General features: G+C 42.5%; 1 protein-coding gene across 1 annotated transcript; it reads left to right on the forward strand.

Annotated features, from left to right (window-relative positions):
• Positions 1 to 15,574: 15,574 nt before the first annotated feature.
• On the forward strand, positions 15,575 to 18,127 carry LOC139714762 (U7 snRNA-associated Sm-like protein LSm10). The gene is made up of 2 exons (XM_071626428.1): positions 15,575 to 15,693; positions 17,730 to 18,127. The coding sequence occupies exons 1-2, from the start codon at positions 15,672 to 15,674 to the stop codon at positions 18,125 to 18,127; spliced, it is 420 nt and encodes a 139-aa protein (XP_071482529.1). The 5' UTR covers positions 15,575 to 15,671.
• Positions 18,128 to 18,730: the final 603 nt, after the last annotated feature.

The raw sequence follows: 18,730 nt of genomic DNA on the forward strand, positions 1-18,730 counted from the left end.
CGGGGGGAACCTACAGAAAAACAGATGCTTGTGGGGGTAGGTCCCCAGAAAAGAAGGCGACCACAATCACGTACTCAGACACATCACATACACATACTGCAAATTTAAGAGGAAAAAGCAAGAGACATGCTACCTCATCAGGTAAGAGACAGGTGATACTTTTTTCGTTCCTGACAGAAATCGGATGTCGAATGTGATCGATATGATTATTATTATAATCACCTGGCAGTCTCCGGAGCTTACCGGAAGACAAATTGCTATTAACCCTGTATTGTTGTTGTCACTGAAAGTATTCGCTCTACCAGCCCAATCATAAATCGGCCTACCCGTGCATCTTACATATCAAAACTAAAGAAAGTCAAATAAGTAACACCTCACGGTTTCACCTATATGAGAAGCAGTCCACGATAACATCGATTGAAGATAAGCCATTAAAACATACAGGGCAGGGTAACATTCAACGGCAGTTTGCGCTTTGCGCAAGTCGTGACCCAGGCGAATAGTTGATGTCATCATGCATATATAGTCATGGTCCTTTGACTCCCTCATGATGAGGGAGTCAAAGGACCAGACAGTAGCAGGAGTTAGGCCACCGATCCGCACAGGGAGGAAGTGGAGGTAAATTTTCAGAGATTGGGCATTGTGGAGGATGGTGGATGCATGGTTTGCACCAAGGCGAAGGGACTCACTTATAGAACACATTTTGTCAGCATATGGAGGAATTATTACAGGCCTATACATGGAGGCACAACCAGGTGTTGAAGGAGGTGGCGGAGGTGGCAAGGGTGGCAGTGGAGGCAAGGAAGAAGAATGGGCCTCCTAGGGTGAGAGGAATCCGATTTGTGAAGGAGGGGGTGAGATGCAGTGTGAGAAGGAAGGGTCAGAGGGGTGATGGTGGGGGATCTTAGCAGGGTGGGGGGGGGGGGGGGGGCGATTGGGAGGTGCGGGTGGATGAGGGGAACCGTACAGTGCCAGAGGAGGTGGTGGTGACTGCCCTTCGGCCGGACATGGTGCTGATGGCTAGGTCTGTGCAGGTTAGCAGTGGTGGAGCTCAATGTGCCATGGGAAACAAGGATGGATGAGGCAAGGGAAAGAAAGTTGGATAGGTGTGCTGAGTTGAGAGAGGAGTGTGAGAAAAGGGGGTGGAGAGCGGAGGTGCATACTGTGGAGGTGGGGTGCAGGGGATTTGCTGGACGATCGGTAAGGAGGTGCATTGGGTCAGAGGGATGGGAGTAGGTGGTAGGGACGGGGAAAAGTGGCAAATCAGGAGGATTTGTAGGGCACGGGAGACAGGATCTGCATGGATATCATAGTTGGGATGGCTTGGTTGGATGGTGGGAATAGGGGGGTGTAGAGAGAGTGTTAATGGTCTAAGTGGAGTGAAGAGAGGTGATTGATGCCAAGTGTTTTTTTTTTTTTTGGGGGGGGTCTTGTTTTGTGTTGTGCTGTTTTGTTTTGTTTTTCTTTTGTTTTTGTTTTTGTTTTGTTTTGTTTTGTTTTGTTTTGTTTTGTTTTTGTTTTGTTTTTGTTTTTGTTTTGTTTTGTTTTGTTTTGTTTTGTTTTGTTTTTGAGATGCCATGGGGGTGTTGTCAAGGGAATCCCAACGCAGCACTGGCCAGCCAAGGGAGGTGTACAGCACTTAAATGGCCGAAACACTGGTGATCCCTGGTGTGCTGCTGACGACCCATTGGCATTGGCGGAGTTAACATCTTTCCGTTTATTATCATGTAGGAAGCATGTATCGTAGTCGGCGGGGGGGGGGGGGGGGGGGGGGGCAGGGGGGTGGTCAATATCTGATGGGCCATGCGAAAAAAAAAAGATTGGAAACGCAGGGTGTTGTGAATTCGAGGCGCATCTCTCGCGAGTGTTGCCCATACAGATGGTATGGTCGAGCTGTGAGAATGAGAAAAAAGAGCAGAGAGTGAGCTTTGTAATCATGTCTCAGTCGTGTCTGCCGGAACTTCGAATACAATTAATTAAAGCGCTGAGAACAGAAAATTGTCCTTCATAATTCTTTCTTTTTTTCTTTTTTTTAAATTCGAGGCACAAAATACAAGACACGATGAAACGTCCGTCCAATTTTGTAGTGATGTTTGGTTCTTCCTGCAATAGCAATCTCAGCCATTCTTACTTTCCGTTTTGTTTATCAAGAGCAAGGTAGAAAATTCGGTGGTTAGCAACTTAATTTCGTTTTTAAAATTCAAACTACAGGTAAACTTCCGAAATAGAATATATAAAAGCACCCTCATCCGATCGTACTCGCAGTTGATGCCAAGAGAAGCTGTTCGACCAAGGAGTTATTATAGAGACTGAAATGATATACAATATGTACGCTGTTAAGGGGTTAATAGCTGCATTTTTGTCGAGCCCATCTGCACCGGAGGTGAGGGGAGACTAAGGGATCGCCTGCGGCGTCTGTCCGTCCGTCGTCCGTCCGTCCGTCGTCCGTCCGTCCGTCCGTCCGTCGTCTGTCCGTAACGCTACTAAAACTTCAATAACTCTTTACTCTGGGCTTCAATTGAAATCAAACTTCGAGGGAAGAGGGGTCATACAAAGTTTCACATTTTACCATACATGAAGGTTACCTCAAGGTCAACGCTCACAGGCAGGGGTCAATGAACTTTTAGAGCCCAATGTTAAGTTTTTATGGCGCGTTTCTAATATGGGTCATAACTTTTGATCCATAACTCCATTTGTGACCAAACTTGGATGGTATATGTTCATTCGGGAGTGGATAGTCACCACAAGGTCAATGATCACAAGCATGGGTCAACGAACTTTTAGAGCCCAATGTTAAGTTTTTATGGCGCGTTTCTATTATGGGTCATAACTTTTGATCCATAGGTTCGTTTGTGACTAAACTTGGATGGTAGATGTCCCTTGGGGAGTAGGTGGTCACCACAAGGTCAATGGTCACAAGCATGGGTCAACAAACTTTTAGAGCCCAATGTTAAGTTTTTATGGCGCGTTTCTATTATGGGTCACAACTTTTGATCCATAGGTACGTTTGTGACTAAACTTGGATGGTAGATGTCCCTTGGGGAGCGGATGATCACCACAAGGTCAAAGGTCACAAGCAGGCTTCAACGAACTTTTAGAGCCCCATATTAAGTTTTTATGGTGCGTTTAATGGGTCCTAACTTTTGATCCATAACTCCATTTGTGACTAAACTTGGAAGGTCACAGGCGGGGGTCAACGAACTATAAGGGCCCAATGTTAAGTTTTTATGCACGTTTCTTTTTTGCCATAAATTTTTACCCTTTTAAATCTCTTTATCTGTTATATCTCTCTTTTTTCAGCTGTTATATCCCATTCGCTACAATTTCTTGTACGCGAATGGGCAAGACACATTATGGCACTTAACTGCTTGTTTAGTACAAGGTCCAACTTGGCACGGATGTTCTCTGAGGCAATTCATTGTTTTTTCTTTCAACGAGACGCACTATATTTATGCAAATTAGCCATAATTAATATTATTTATTCAAAATAATATGTAAAAAATTAAAGATATGTAAGGAATCCCATAGACATGTCTAATTAGGTAGATATATTTCAAAGAATATGTGGAGATAACTTATGCACAATTTGACATTATATGTATGCAAAGAAATCTAAAATTTGCATAAAATCATCCAAGTTCGTGTGTGAAAAATGTGTGGTTTTTTTTTTGTAAAAAAAAATATATTTTTGAAGTAGGGCCTACTGCATTTTGTAGTACAAGTTCTTACCTGGAATGTTTGTTCCATGGGTAAAAAGAAAATGATTCATCTAAACAGACAAGCTGTATTTATGCATATAACATACAATTTGCAAATCACGCATATCAATGCCTATACATAGATCATCAGGAGCAAAGTATGTTCCACATAGTATTCATTGCCTCTTTACGTCGATGTAAGGCAATTTGTCAATCATTTGCAATTAAAAAAAAAAACAACAACATCTGGACGGAAGAATTTCATGAATTTGAATAATTACGCAGTACCCGGCTACGTGCTATACGGATTAGAACCAACACTTGCTGCCGGGCGAAAGTGCGGTGGTCTAGTGGAGATGACGCCTGTCCGTAGATCAGGAGGTCATAGGTTCATGGCAACTACTGAAACACTGATCAATTCAGTGCCATTTACATACACGTGTTGTCACGTGTGTTCTGTGTAGTGTGGATACCGTTTGTGTGCGTTTGTGTATGTGTGTGGATGTGTGTGTGTATATATATTTACGTACTTATGGTCTTCATTATTCATGTAGTCTATAGCTTATCTCGTAAAATATGTATGTTTAATCGCATTTAGTATATGGCCCTACTCACAAGGCTGGTTCCCAAAGGGGCCCTTAGAAAGCCTGGTCATATTATGTATTATGTATTTTAGATATATGTTTAGTTTTTGGTGCTGAATAAACTGAAACTGAAAGTTGATGCTCTTTGTATATTTTCTCGGCCCATATTATGTCTGCAGGTGGATCAGTTTCTGCGGTAGTCCCTCTGCATGGATTCACCACCATGGCTGCTTTCAGTCCAGCAGGTACCACAGAGTGTGATGGGCGCCAGTCTAAAGTGGGGCCTGCCGAAGCTTCTTTCCGACCCGAGATCCAGAAAAACCTGTGCCCTAAATGTGCCACTGATGTGCACCAGGCAGCGAAAATGAAATGGCCTTGTATGAATCACGCTGAAAAGGAAGGGGAGCTGTTCTGCGTTACTCATCAATATCCAATTTGTCTCGTGTGCGCCCTAACCTCGTATCACACGGCGTGCGAAAGGGATGACATTGATGATGTGAGAAAGGACAGGGAAGAACGACTTGCGGATCTCATACGAGATGCTAAAGTTAGAGGCAACGAACTGAAACGAAACGGCGACGAGATAAAATATCACGCCAAACAAATGTCCATACGTTTAACCGCGATTAGGGAACAAGTGTCCACTGCTGCCAAAGAAGAGAAAACGAAAGTCAATAAAGACCGAGACCAGATGGAGGAGAGAATCAATGCCGAGTGGGATGAGGAGATCAAGAAGGCAAACGAAAAGCGAAACGAGCGAATGAAACAGACTAGAGAAGAAGCAGAGAAGAAACTCCAGAAAATTCAGGACAAGCAGTATCAGCTTGTGGAGCACATAGACTGGGTGGAGTGGGGACTGAATGCGTGCAAGACCAAACTGTTGTCAGGTCTCAAGGAGTTAGCTACGGATATCCGAGATGCATGCATGAAAGCGGAAAGTCTCTTCGTCAAGCAAGAGAATCTAATGAGAGACTTCCATGACATCACTAGAGAAATAAATGAGTATCTCAATGTTAAACTCAGCAGAGAGAGCGTCGACAGTGTGAAAAGGGATATTGAAAGATTTGAGTTCAAAAGAAGTGGACATCTCGGTGAAATTAAAGGGATGGAAGAAAGATGGGTTGAAGGAGGGAATAGATACGCATGCATATCTCCCATGGTTCTCCTGGGTCGCATTAGTATCCATGAGGTGGTCACCAGAGACACAACTCTTGATCGCATATGCATCGTGAGTTTGAATGAGAAAAAATGTACCATTAAGAAGGCGCAGCGGTTCATGCCCGTTCGCCACTGTGCCTTGCCAAATGGTGGACATGTCTTCGGTACCATCGATGGCAATCTCCTGATTTACGATCAGCACTGGAATTATTTGAGGATGATTGTTTCTGGGTTTAATCAGCAGTTAGAAGTCATCGTCGACAAAGATGGAATGATTTTAGCCGCAGGAAGGGGTGGGTCTTCCATTTCCGTGTTCAACCCCCAAAATGGGAAATGCCTGCAAACCATCAAGCTGGCAAATGGCATGCCTATACATGCCTTGAAGACCATGTCAACAGGAGACATGGTCGTACTTACTAAACTACTCAGCGAGGGGAATGATGTCTGTACAGTAGATCGATCTGGTGTCACCAAGCGTACAATTCACATTGATGAACGCCATGTAAAGAGTATTGCTGTTGATACGTTCTCCGATTGCGTATACGTTCTATATGTGGATTGGCAGCGTTGGATGTGTATCAATGAGATTTCACCTTGTGGTTACAGCTCATCACAGAAAATACTGGAGTGGAAATGGGATGGCGTATCTTTTCCCCCGTCATTTGACACCCTTGGAAGAGGCAGGCTTGTCATTTGCTCTGGCGAGCACATCACTACTTACAATAAAACGCCACAGTCTATCATTGAGCTCCTTGAAGAGCTTCAGTAATTAAAAGACTCGACGTGACATTGTGTGAGGTTCACTCACTGCCATGCTGGTGCAGGGCCAGTTAAAACATGGAAGTCAGACGTCATTAAGGAGATTGCTTCTCAAAGCTAATTGTGATACATGTAAATACTAGCTAGTAAAGCATATTGAAATAAGGTTTGCGATAAAGGGAAGAAATAGAATGTGAGAGTTTAATTTCCAGATGTATTTATGTCATGAAACAGTGATAACTACTGCCATCGATTTGAAAAAGGTGATGATGCGAGATAACCTCAGAAGTCTTCCATTGTCATGCACAGAGTATACCTTTTCTGCATTTCCCTTTTGGAAATCAATTGAAAATACTTAAAGAACTTCACATTTAGCAACGAAGTGTCTTCAAGTTGTAATTCAGGGGCGTCACGGCGGGGGGGGGGGGGGGGGGGGTGCGTTGGGTGCGAACGCACCCCCCTTCAGACCCTTAAAAAAAAACACACACTTATTACTAAGTACCACTTCAGTCTGCGAGCGACCTCAACGCCGGACACTAAATGATTTTTCCGTCTTTTTTTCTTTTCTCGTTGATATTTTGCACCAGGGACAAAAAGTTCGTGGGGACAAACAATTAGCACCCCGGGCTCTGGCAGCACATGATTTTATGTTCTACAGTGTTTACTATTTACCGACCGTATCGTACACCGGGCTCTGCACGTACGGTACGGAAAACCGTGTACGTGTACTACATGTACCAAGGATGTAGGGTCTATATTATTGTCTACAGCACAGCACTTCTAACCAATCCAAATGGAGAATGCGAACCCAAGTGCGAGCCCAGCCTCAGCTCACCGGCGGCGGCGCCCGCGGCGACGAGGCCCAGTACGTACTGCCAGGCCCACGCGTGCAGGACTCTATACTAGTCCTGTCTGTGATCACGTCCATTACTTGTCTAGAAATTGCATACCGGTATGGTAACCGGGGCGTCGATCTGGGAGGGGGAGGAGGGCCTCAACCTACCGCCCCCATAAAAATGTTGTAGGGGCAAGTTTATACTATTTGCCCCCCCAATAATTCCCGAGATGAGAAGATTTTCTTGCTTTTTTTTTGACAGAAAAAAGTTGCCCCCATAAAAATATTGAAGGGGCAAGCATATCATTTTGACCCCAATAATTATAATTCCCGAGATGAGAAGATTTTCTTGCTTTTTTGATTAAAAAAACTGTCTAAATATTTCACCCAAAGTGTGTACAAGGTTGATAAATTTCAATTCTAAAAATTCAAAATCTCTCTCGTGTGGGAGGGGGATACCCCTTCCCACACCCTCCCCCGTTTGGTCTATATTGGACTTAACACACCTTCAGATTGACAGAGCTACAAATGTTTCATCAAAAGTGTGCACCAGATCTATATCACTTCACTTAAAAAGTGAAAAAGTTCGGGTGGGAGGGAATTATATTTCCTTCAGTTAACCCTTTCCCGGCTTGGTTTCCCTTCATATTATTATTAGTACACTAAAAGTCTTAGGGGGTTTAGAGCTTTCCAAATTCCAAATGTCTTTATGAGCTATTTTCATTTTAATTCTGAAAATGCAAAAACTTCCTCGTATGCAGAGGCATCAATCCCGGAGGACAAGGGGGCAAACATGTCATGTTGTCCACCTATAATTCTCGAAATGAGGAAGATTTTCTTCCTTATGTTAATAGAATACTGTCCAAATATTTCACTCATTGTGCAACGGATTGTTGAATTTCAACTCTGAATATGCAAAATCTCCGTCGCACACCTTCCCCCGTTATGTATCCATCCATGCACTTAGCAAACTTGGGGGATCGACAAACTTCAGAATATTTCATCAAAAAGCATGATTGATATCTGTTACTTGAATTCATATATTTAAAAGTTCCCTCATCCTCTTTGATTTACGTTTCCCCCCTAACAAAAAGTCCTGTGGTACTCCCTGTGGTACTTGTCGGTACCACACAATGTACCACACACTTGTAATGTTACCACAGGAACTGTGTGGTACTGTACCACAGGCTTGTAGGGTACTCCCTGTAGTACTTGTCAGTACCACACAATGTACCACATAAATAAATGTTACCACAGGAACTGTGTGGTACTGTTTTACAGGCTCATGTGGCACTCCCTGTGGTACTGGTTGGTACCACACAATGTACCACACAAATCAGGAACTGTGTGGTACTGTGTCACAGGCTCGTGTGGTACTCTGGGATGTACCACAGGGCAGTACCACAGGACAGTACCACAAGACAGTATACACACAAAATATATATTGTCCTGTGGTATTTTGGGACGTATACCACACGACAGTACCACAGGACAGTACCACATGAATTGTCCTGTGGTATTTTGGGACGTAACAGAGGAGAGTACAACAGGAAAGTACAATTGTACCTTAGGATAGTACCACAGGACAGTACCACACGACTTGTTCTGTGGTATTTTAGGACGTACCACAGGACAGTACCATAGGGCAGTTCCACAGGACAGTACCACAGGAAAGTACCACAGGATAGTACCACAGGACAGTACCACAGGACAGTACCTCATGACTTGTCCTGTGGTATTTTGGGACGTACCACAGGACAGTACCACAGGGCAGTACCACAGGACAGTACCACAGAGCAGTACCACAGGACAGTACCACAGGATAGTACCACAGGACAGTACCACACGACTTGTCCTGTGGTATTTTGGGACGTACCACAGGGCAGTACCACAGGACAGTACCACAGAATAGTACCACAGGACAGTACCACACGACTTGTCCTGTGGTATTTTGGGACGTACCACAGGACAGTACCACAGGGCAGTACCACAGGAAAGCACACAGGATAGTACCACAGGACAGTACCACACGACTTGTCCTGTGGTATTTTGGGACATACCACAGGAATTGTCCTGTGGTATTTTGGGACGTACCACAGGACAGTACCACAGGATAGTACCACAGGACAGTACCTCACGACTTGTACTGTGGTATTTTGGGACGTACCACAGGACAGTACCACAGGGCAGTACCACAGGGCAGTACCACAGGACAGTACCACAGGAAAGTACCACAGGATAGTACCACAGGACAGTACCACACGACTTGTCCTGTGGTATTTTGGGACGTACCACAGGGCCGTACCACAGGACAGTACCACAGGATAGTACCACAGGACAGTACCACACGACTTGTCCTGTGGTATTTTGGGACATACCACAGGACAGTACCACAGGAATTGTCCTGTGGTATTTTGGGACGTACCACAGGACAGTACCACAGGACAGTACCACAGGATAGTACAACAGGACAGTACCACACGACTTGTCCTGTGGTATTTTGGGACGTACCACAGGACAGTACCACAGGGCAGTACCACAGGACAGTACCACAGGAAAGTACCACAGGACAGTACCACACGACTTGTCCTGTGGTATTTTGGGACGTACCACAGGACAGTACCACACGAATTGTCCTGTGGAATTTTGGGACGTACCACATTACAGTACGACAGGAATTCCTGTGGTAATTGTCGATGTATACCACAGGAGAGTACCACAGGAACTGTCCAAAATCCCACAGGAAAATCATAATATGGTGCTATTCCACACAGAAGTACCACACAGCAAATTGAATTCGTAAGTACCACAGAAAAATGCTACAGGATATTCATTTTTTTCTTAACATTTCATACCAGAGGACTATCACATCAGGAGAATATCAAACAGCCGTACCACACAGGAGTACCACACAGGAAAATTGTAAGGCAGAATCAACTGAAATTTATAACAAAAAATATAAACAAAAAAGCACATATTAATATTCCTCAATTAATTGATAGATGAGGTATGCTGTGAATTACAGCAATTGATTTGCCATTACTTATCCTGTCCTATACTCCTACAGTATTACCTATTTAGTGAAAGTGCTGATGTAAAGCATGAGAAATTTCATAATTACTTCTGTGGTACTCCTGTGGTACTCCTGTGGTACTCCTGTGGTACAAATTTTTACATACTAGTAGCTCATGAATATTCATAAAAAACACTCTAGATTTTAGAAAATACATATATGACTTTAAAAGTCAAAGTATTAATGATGGGACTTACTTTGAACTTTATGAAAGATTGTCTAATTGTGTTATGTTATTCCCAATATCATAGATATTGTTATGAAAGTGTAATTTCATATCTTGATAATAAAGTATAATCGAGTTAGTAACCATGCCTTAATGCTTTACGGATAGACGGCCATATATATATGTACTGATACGGTCGATGTCTACCTAGGAATAGAATATGACTATATAGATCTATTATAGGACTAGATTGGCACTTGGCCATTAGACTCTCGTTTGAGGTTATATGTTAGGAGTAGGACAGGTTATTAAGTAGGGCCATGTTTGTCCTGATATCCATCACTCACCTATCAGGAATATTCCTTGATATGTGGCCAAAATTCTCCCAGATTTTTTTTTTCGATCTATCCTGTGTGGTACTCTCCTGTGGTACCATGGAAATGCTGTGTGGTACTGCCCTGTGGTAATGCTGTGTGGTAATGATCGACCTGTGGTACTGTCCTGTGGTACTGTCCCAAAATACCACAGGACAGTTCCTGTGGTACTGTTCTGTGGTACTAGTCCTGTGGTACTGCCCTGTGGTATGTCCCAAAATACCACAGGAATTCCTGTGGTACTGTCCTGTGGTACTGTTCTGTGGTACCGGTCCTGTGGTACGTCCCAAAATACCACAGGAATTCCTGTGGTACTGTCCTGTGGTATGTCCCAAAATACCACAGGACAATTCCTGTGGTACTGTCCTGTGGTACTTTCCTGTGGTACTGTCCTGTGGTACTGTCCTGTGGTACCGTCCTGTGGTAATTACCACAGGAGTACCACAGGACTTTTTCGTAAGGGCCCCGCTCGGTCCCTACGCACAGATTAAGACTCGACACAATCATGACAATGGGGGACTGACAATTTTTCGGAATATACCACAGAAGTGTGCATCAGATCGTTCTATTTCAATTCTAAAAATGCAAAAGCTCCGCCGTGTGAGAGGGGCCTACCCCCTCCCACATCCTCTCCCTGTCAACTCCCATGTATCACTATGCCTACACAGTGATGTTGCACACGTGGAACAAGAGCTGAGATGTCGCGAGTTAGTTAAGCAGTTATTTTATTATCATTATTTGCTCCGCTCCCTCGCACATTTCAACTCCAAGTTTTTGCTGCCCCCCCCCCCCCCCCCCCAATCTTGAAAACGGATCGACGCCGCTGGAATTGATTGTGCAGAGAAAAACATGTACTAAAAATGTATTAAAATGAAAGGTTCATCTTTGATTATTGTGACAATTTATTAATAATACGATATATGCATCATTGGACAGATCAGAGCCTGGACAATGAAACTTTAGCATTATGTGGCCTAAATTATCATTATTCTTTATTAATAATACCATATGCATCATTGCACAGATCAGAGCCTGGATTTCAGAAACACACAAACACAAACTATTGTACCAATAACACATGGAAGTGATCATAATATATTAGAGATTAAACTTACTTGATGAATGTGAAATTTGCTGGGCAACCACTAATATGCCATCACTCGGTGATGACTCGCCTCCGTAGCACAGTTGGTGAACTGAAACGATACAAGCAGACAAGCAATTGTCTGGGAATCATAGTACTTTGATTTTCTTACTCCTTTGTAAAAGTTGACAAATAAGTTAACGTAAGGTTAAAGGGATGGTACAGTATTGGTGGAGATGAGAATGGGGCTTTTAATTTTTTGTGAGATACCAAGAAAACACTTATGACATAGTACAGAGCATACCATTTTAAGGGGAATTCAAAGTTTATTTAATGAAAATCGGGTTTGGAACGACTAAAACATCCAAAAACAAAGTAAAACAAAGCAATCATAATAAAGTGTGTGTCCCACTTGTTTTAGAATCGCTCTTTTTTTGGATATCTCAGCCGTTTCAAAACCAATTTTCATCAAATAAACGTTGAATTTCTCAAAGAATTACATGCTCTTTCATATTTCAGAGGTTTCCCATTGTCTCACCCAAAAATGTTAGAAACCTGAAATTAGGTCTCAACCAAAACTGTGCAATCCCTTTAACGTCAAAATTGCATTAAACTCTCCTGGAGTCAACACTGACAGAAACGAAGAAAATAAATGACATCTTTACTGTGTAAGTTGGCAGTGCAGCTGATAGGGTACACAGCAAAGACTGCAAATTTGACCTTACCTCTTGCGACAGTCCGCCTTACAATGGAGAAAGTCTTCACATTTCCCGAGTCCATCTCTCGGGGTGTACGGACGGTCAAGAGCTGCATGGCTTGGCGACAGGAGACCAGTAACTCCTCCCTGAGATGTTTTCTGATTGGAGGGAGACCTGGAGGAGAGAACGATCAAGATAAGTATCACCAATGGCTCATCGTCTGAGTTCCATCTCATCAAAAACTGCAAAGGTTGGGGGGGGGGGCTATAGTCTCCCTGGCACATTTTTGGCTCTTTACAACAACAACAACAACAACAACAACAACAACAACAACAACAACAACAACAACAACAACAACAACAACAATAACTCCTTAAACCAATGACTCTCTAAGACGCGGTCAGACTGGCAAAAGATTGAGAAGTTTAAGATCGCGAAGTTTGGGCCATGATTGGTACTTGCGCAAGCAAGAGCGCGCCTTCCAATGGCTAGTGATTGTGACAAAACAATGCACATCTGTACATGACAATGGCCTCGCGCTTCGGAGGCACCGCCCGCAAAAACAGGCTGAGAAGTTTCGCAGGAAGTTTGCGGTCACATTGGCATAACTTCTCGATCTTAAAGATCGCGAACTTAAACTTCTCGATCTTTTGCAAGTCTGACCGCGGAGAGTTGCGCCTGGATATTCTTCCTGTCAGAGTGGGAAACTGGGGGTCCATTGTACAAATTGTACATTGACCCTTGACCTCACTGGCAAGCAGCACTGTACCCCACCCCATCATAAGGACATACAGTACATATTCTGCACTTATACAATCAGTTTGCTAATACTGCAGTGATCATGAGATGTTAAATGCAAGCAGTTGATTGGATGCTTCCTTGCTGCTACTGCTGCTGCCATGGCAACTGCTTTACATTGCAGCTCTCAAAATCAGCAACCTCCTTCATTAAATAGCTTGTGTACCTAGATATCATTGAGGTTCACTGTCATCTGTTCCACACAAGTAATACTGGATGACATTGTAAAAATTTGTGATGGGAATCTACACTACATGTATGCCTCTCAAGTCATAATTTCAATATTTGGGATGATACAAGGTGACTTTTAATTAAAGTGAAAGTTTTCAGTTGCATAGATTAATCTGCATTTACAGCTAAAACTACAACAAAATTATCCACAAAAAAACCCCCCATCAACAATAAAGTAAACAATTGTATTTATAACTTTATTTGAAATGTATGAACTGTATTTGAGCATTGTTGACAGCTTTGAAAGTTTGAGAACATCAGGGGGGTGTTTCATCAATTTAGTCAGCGCTGACAATTTCAGCAAAATCCTTGGTTTTGATTGGCTGAGATGCTCTGGTTGCTGACTGTTACCATGGTGATTGTCAGAAAATGACAACTTGTCAGCGCTGACTTAGTTGATGAAACACCCCCAGGTGTGCAGTATCAGGCAGGCTTTATGGAGAGAACTCTCTATTCTTACCCCACAGCAATTCGAGGTGTGTACAATTCTTGCCCTCTGCAGACTCTTGCTGGAAAATAACAACAAAATGGAGTACAATAATTGTGGAGGTGATAATTGGACTACAAAATAAAATGCGTGTATCTAATTGCTTTTCAGAATAATCATCTTCTTCTGTTATCTAAAGTCACAAGATGCTGTGTTTACTTTAAAAGTAAACACAGCATCTCCCTAACTAGAAATGTTGGCTGATTTGAAAATCATAAAGGTTTTCATTAAAGTGGAACAATCAATGTCAATAGCATGCACATGAATAAATATTTGTATTTAACTCTTCATGCGTAGGATGACTGGTAGTGGATCTGAAAAGTGTACTACATGCTAGTCATTGTCTCTACATGCATGCACTTGAAGATGAGACAATATTATATTAACCACTCCACTTTACCAAGGTGAGAAAAATGAGAAGCAGATGATTGCACCTTCCAATGTTACAGAAAACATTCTATAGTGGCTTTCTGACTAACAAGAAGACCAATTGAAATAATCGCAGTTAAAATATGGCAGCTAGGCAAAAAAGAAAAGAAAAGAAAAATACTAATATAGAGTTCTAAAGTAAAATGAAACAAAACAAAGCAGGAAATAGAAACAGACAATCTCAACAAATGCTGTGAACATTTCATGTTTACTGTTATCAAGTGTTAGTGTTGCGTTACGGTAGAAATTCTATACGGTATTGCCAAGTATATTATAGACTAGTACGAGTAGTAGTACATGTCAATGCCATGGCACCATAAATCATGATAATGATTGCCGAAAGGTAATTTTACTCGAGCTTGAACCTTGACATAAATTTAGTAAATAACTGGATAGTCCACATATATATGATGCCTTTAATTGTTTAATAGGCAAAATTGCTGCATTTATGTTATACGTACCACCAATTGCAATCGCTGATCACTCCAAAATTCGATCTGTTGAACTTGACAGCTCTGCCTCTGTTGACAACTCGACAAACAATTGTCATGAAGCCAGTTCATCAATGTGTCTGCAACGTCCATTTTCGGACTAGTCTATCGCTCGTATCGGTAATCTTCTTGTTCTACATTTGTCATCGAGATCGAGAGAGACCCTGTATTAGGCTGTAAACGGTTTACAGACTGCAATACCTGTGTTCACTGTATGTATGCGAAAGATGCGATACGGCGATCGATGGACCACATGGATTTATGGTATACTCGATAGCATGCACACATATTATTGTACAAGTAGTACGACATGGTATGTCACGTGACTATACCACCTGACATTTAGGCTTACAGTACACATTGTATTATTACATGTGGTCGCTTCCTGGGCCAGATGGGCAGCGCGCGTAGATACCGAATCAGTTGAACGCGGCGCGGGGTTGAACGATAGCCTTTATGTACAGTGTACACGTACTGTCCTGTTCCCTGGGGTAGTAGTAGTGTGGACATAAATATCGACTTTATTGTTCAATGTGTTTTCTTCTACAAAATACAACCAAACGAAAACAAAAGTTTCTTCGAAGACACGGGCTCCTGATATGTCTTACCCTGGCCCTTTGCTCTGGATCTGGACTCGGAGTGGCTGGCTGCGGCTCAGCTGTGGCTGGCTGTGTCGTGTCATGATCGTGTGACTACCTCTGCTGTTAGTGTAGGCACTCTTGCTTGTCTGATCACACTGACTGGGACAGTCACTGGGATACTGCTGAACTGATTGAGCTCACTATTCGGTCACTTTTTATACGATAATGCTTACGATGGATGAGCGAGGTAAGATCTCTGATAAAAGTAGATATAACAAAGAACTGTCACAGTTCTAGATAGACACACCATGTCAGTTTCTAGACGGCTATAAATATCAGTTCGGGAAACCCACTCACAAGGGGGGCCCCTCCTTATAAGTAACCCATCCCCCTTATAAGTAACCCCGTCCCCCTTCATAAGTAACCCCCGGGGCACCCCTTATAAGGAGTCTCCACGCTTTTTTGCAATGCAATGCGAAAATGAAAGGACTGCGGCAATTCGCTTGATTATGTCCATAAAGCTTCACAAGTTTCCTAGTTACTCACGAAATTTGAGCAAAATCGGTTCGAGGCATCATATCTAAAATCATGGATTTAAATGCGATGTCAAACTCAGTCGCCACGTCTGCACTCAAGCATTGCCGCGCCGCCGCGCCTGGCGACACTCGCGCCAGTAATCGCTCGCATTTCAGCATTCGCATGGGTCGTTTGACATCGCATTTAAATCCATGATTTTAGATATGATGCCTCGAACCGATTTTGCTCAAATTTCGTGAGTAACTAGGAAACTTGTGAAGCTTTATGGGCATAATCAAGCGAATTGCCGCAGTCCTTTCATTTTCGCGTTGCATTGCAAAAAAAGCGTGGAGACTCCTTATAAGTTAATGGGGTGACCCGGGGGTTACTTATATAAGGGGGACGGGGTTACTTATAAGGGGGACGGGTTACTTATAAGGAGGGGCCCCCCTTGTGAGTGGGTTTCCCGAACTGATATAGACTCTACTACCTACCATTGCATGAATTACAGTGTGGTGCGTGGCGTGGCGGATCCAAGCACTGTGTACTGATCAGGGGGCGGGGGAGGCATCGGGCGCGCACACCCTCGTTTAATATTTTATTATTATTTTTTTTTTAATTTATTTATTTTTTAAACAGAAGAAATAAAAAGAAAAAATGGGCTTGGGGTGTGTGTTTGCCCCCTATTAAAAGGTGCCCTCTCTGTACGAAATTTGTGGATCTGCCCCTGCCCTGTATTGTCTGTTGTCTACGCTACCAGTACATTGGAAAAGAAAAGAAACGAAAAACTACATGTAAATTTATTTTAGATGTAAATTTTATCATTGAGTCATAAGTTGATACACATCTCACTAATTCTGACAGAATGTTTATCATCAACTTGTTGACTCAATTTCATGTGCTGTGCTCTGGATAAGAAGATCTTTATTGGAGAGGGTAACTTACAATTGTAATTCTCAAAGAGTGCATCACTGCACGAAAGCTGACTAAAAGATCAGTCTGTATCTTGGCAGGGATATGTTCTGTGGAGACTACGCTACATCTGGTTTCAGCCTTCATGGAATCCTCTCTGAAGAACAGACAGATTTTTTATTTTTCTTTTCTCTCCAGCATGAAATTGAAATACTGGGTGTGATTAGAAGTAAATGTTAAAACCTATTTCAAGACCTACTATAACTTGCAATGTTAAAAAGCATACATTGTAGATATATACAAATGTATGTTCAATCAGATGTCATTTAACTACCGGTACTGATATTCCCCAAGACATACATGTGTATATTTAGCTATTGAATCTGAGCTTCACGTTTACGAGAATGCTGCATGTTGTACTGTATGTGTATACTTGCAGCTCAAGCACCAGGTAATATGAAATTTTAAAGCCCTAACCCAATATGGCAAACCAACTTTGATTGTTAATATTCTACAATAAAAGAGATGCAAACTGTGTGGAAATATCTGTGTATTAAAGGACTCTGTCAACTTTGGACTACTTTCTTTATTTTGGGAGGGGGGATCATATTGCTCAGCACATCTCACCATAGCTCGACAGTAATTTTACTTCCATCTGCAAATACATGTAGCTCTTGCACTGACTCCAAATGGAGTTTAAATTTCAATTCTTTGTTACACCACATTCTTGCTTTTCCAATTTACCAGTGAGATTTAAATGTTTTAAGTTATTCTTTGTATAGTTCTTTTTAGGGAAACCGAAATGGATGAATAGGCTTACTGACACTCTTTTGTAATTTCCTTTGACTTTTCAAGAGGAAGAGAAGATGGCTGCTCCACTAACGATGAGCCGGAGGGAGAAGTTCAAGTCCAAGCACACACTCATCTGCCTCCTCCAGGCTTTGCAAGGTCGGATCACGACGGTGGAACTCCGCAATGAGTGCACTGCCACAGGTTACATTGACACTGTGGATGGATTCATGAATGTGACCATGTCAAGGGTGCTCTTCGTCAACCAGGATGGACAGAAAACTCACATGGAGTCCTTCTTTGTCCAGGGAAGTCTCATAAGATATGTCCAGGTGCCTGATGATGTCGACATGGTGAGGGCAATCAAGCGGCAGATGATGCACTTCAACCCCCACCGTGCACCCGCTGGAGGCGGACGTCAAAAATTCAGACAACCGAAGCGCAAGGAAACTGGCAAATACTGAAGGTTTATGAATATCAGACTGAACTGTGGAACTGCCTCCATGCTGTATACTTTATTTATTTCTTTGTATGCAAACCTGTGTAAAGCTTGAGGTTTAGTGTACTGTAAGAACTTTTTAAAGGGTTAGTTTCCTTGAAAGATGGATCAGAAAAATTGGGAAGAACTCAGTGAAGGTTTGAGGAAAACTGACAATCTGTTCTATGAATTTCTACTACAGTACTCTCCGCGTAATCGGGTATTGCTTAAACGGGTACTCCGTTTAATTGGGTAGAAATGTCAAAATCAGTTCCGATGCACATTAAAATTACCTGATAATCGGGTTGGCTCTCCGCATAAACGGGTAAATAATTTTCATCTAATCTAATTTCTACCCACATTTTATCGCAGATATAATACTTTTAGAAACCATGAATGTCAAAATTTCCATTGCTAATCGCATTCTCTGCTTAATTTGCAAAGAAGACAGATCATTTTGCGAGTGACTAAACATGACAACACATCTACCAGTATACCGACTTGCCACATGTAAACGAACATTACACAGTCATGTAGCTGGCACTCGCAATTGCATAGTCAATCAGGAGTTGAACACACTTGCGCTCCT

The sequence above is a fragment of the Diadema antillarum genome, unplaced genomic scaffold (assembly GCF_040938485.1).
Source record: "Diadema antillarum isolate AM-2024a unplaced genomic scaffold, OU_Dant_1.0 seq00002412_RagTag, whole genome shotgun sequence".
NCBI classification, from domain to species: Eukaryota; Metazoa; Echinodermata; class Echinoidea; order Diadematoida; family Diadematidae; genus Diadema; species Diadema antillarum.

Bases quoted from the DNA above. Each gene is read 5' to 3' on its own strand.
- LOC139714762 (XM_071626428.1), top strand. From the start codon at position 15,672: ATGCTTACGATGGATGAGCGAG. The intron at 15,694-17,729 runs GTAAGATCTCTG...TGACTTTTCAAG, and splicing joins GCTTACGATGGATGAGCGAG to AGGAAGAGAAGATGGCTGCT.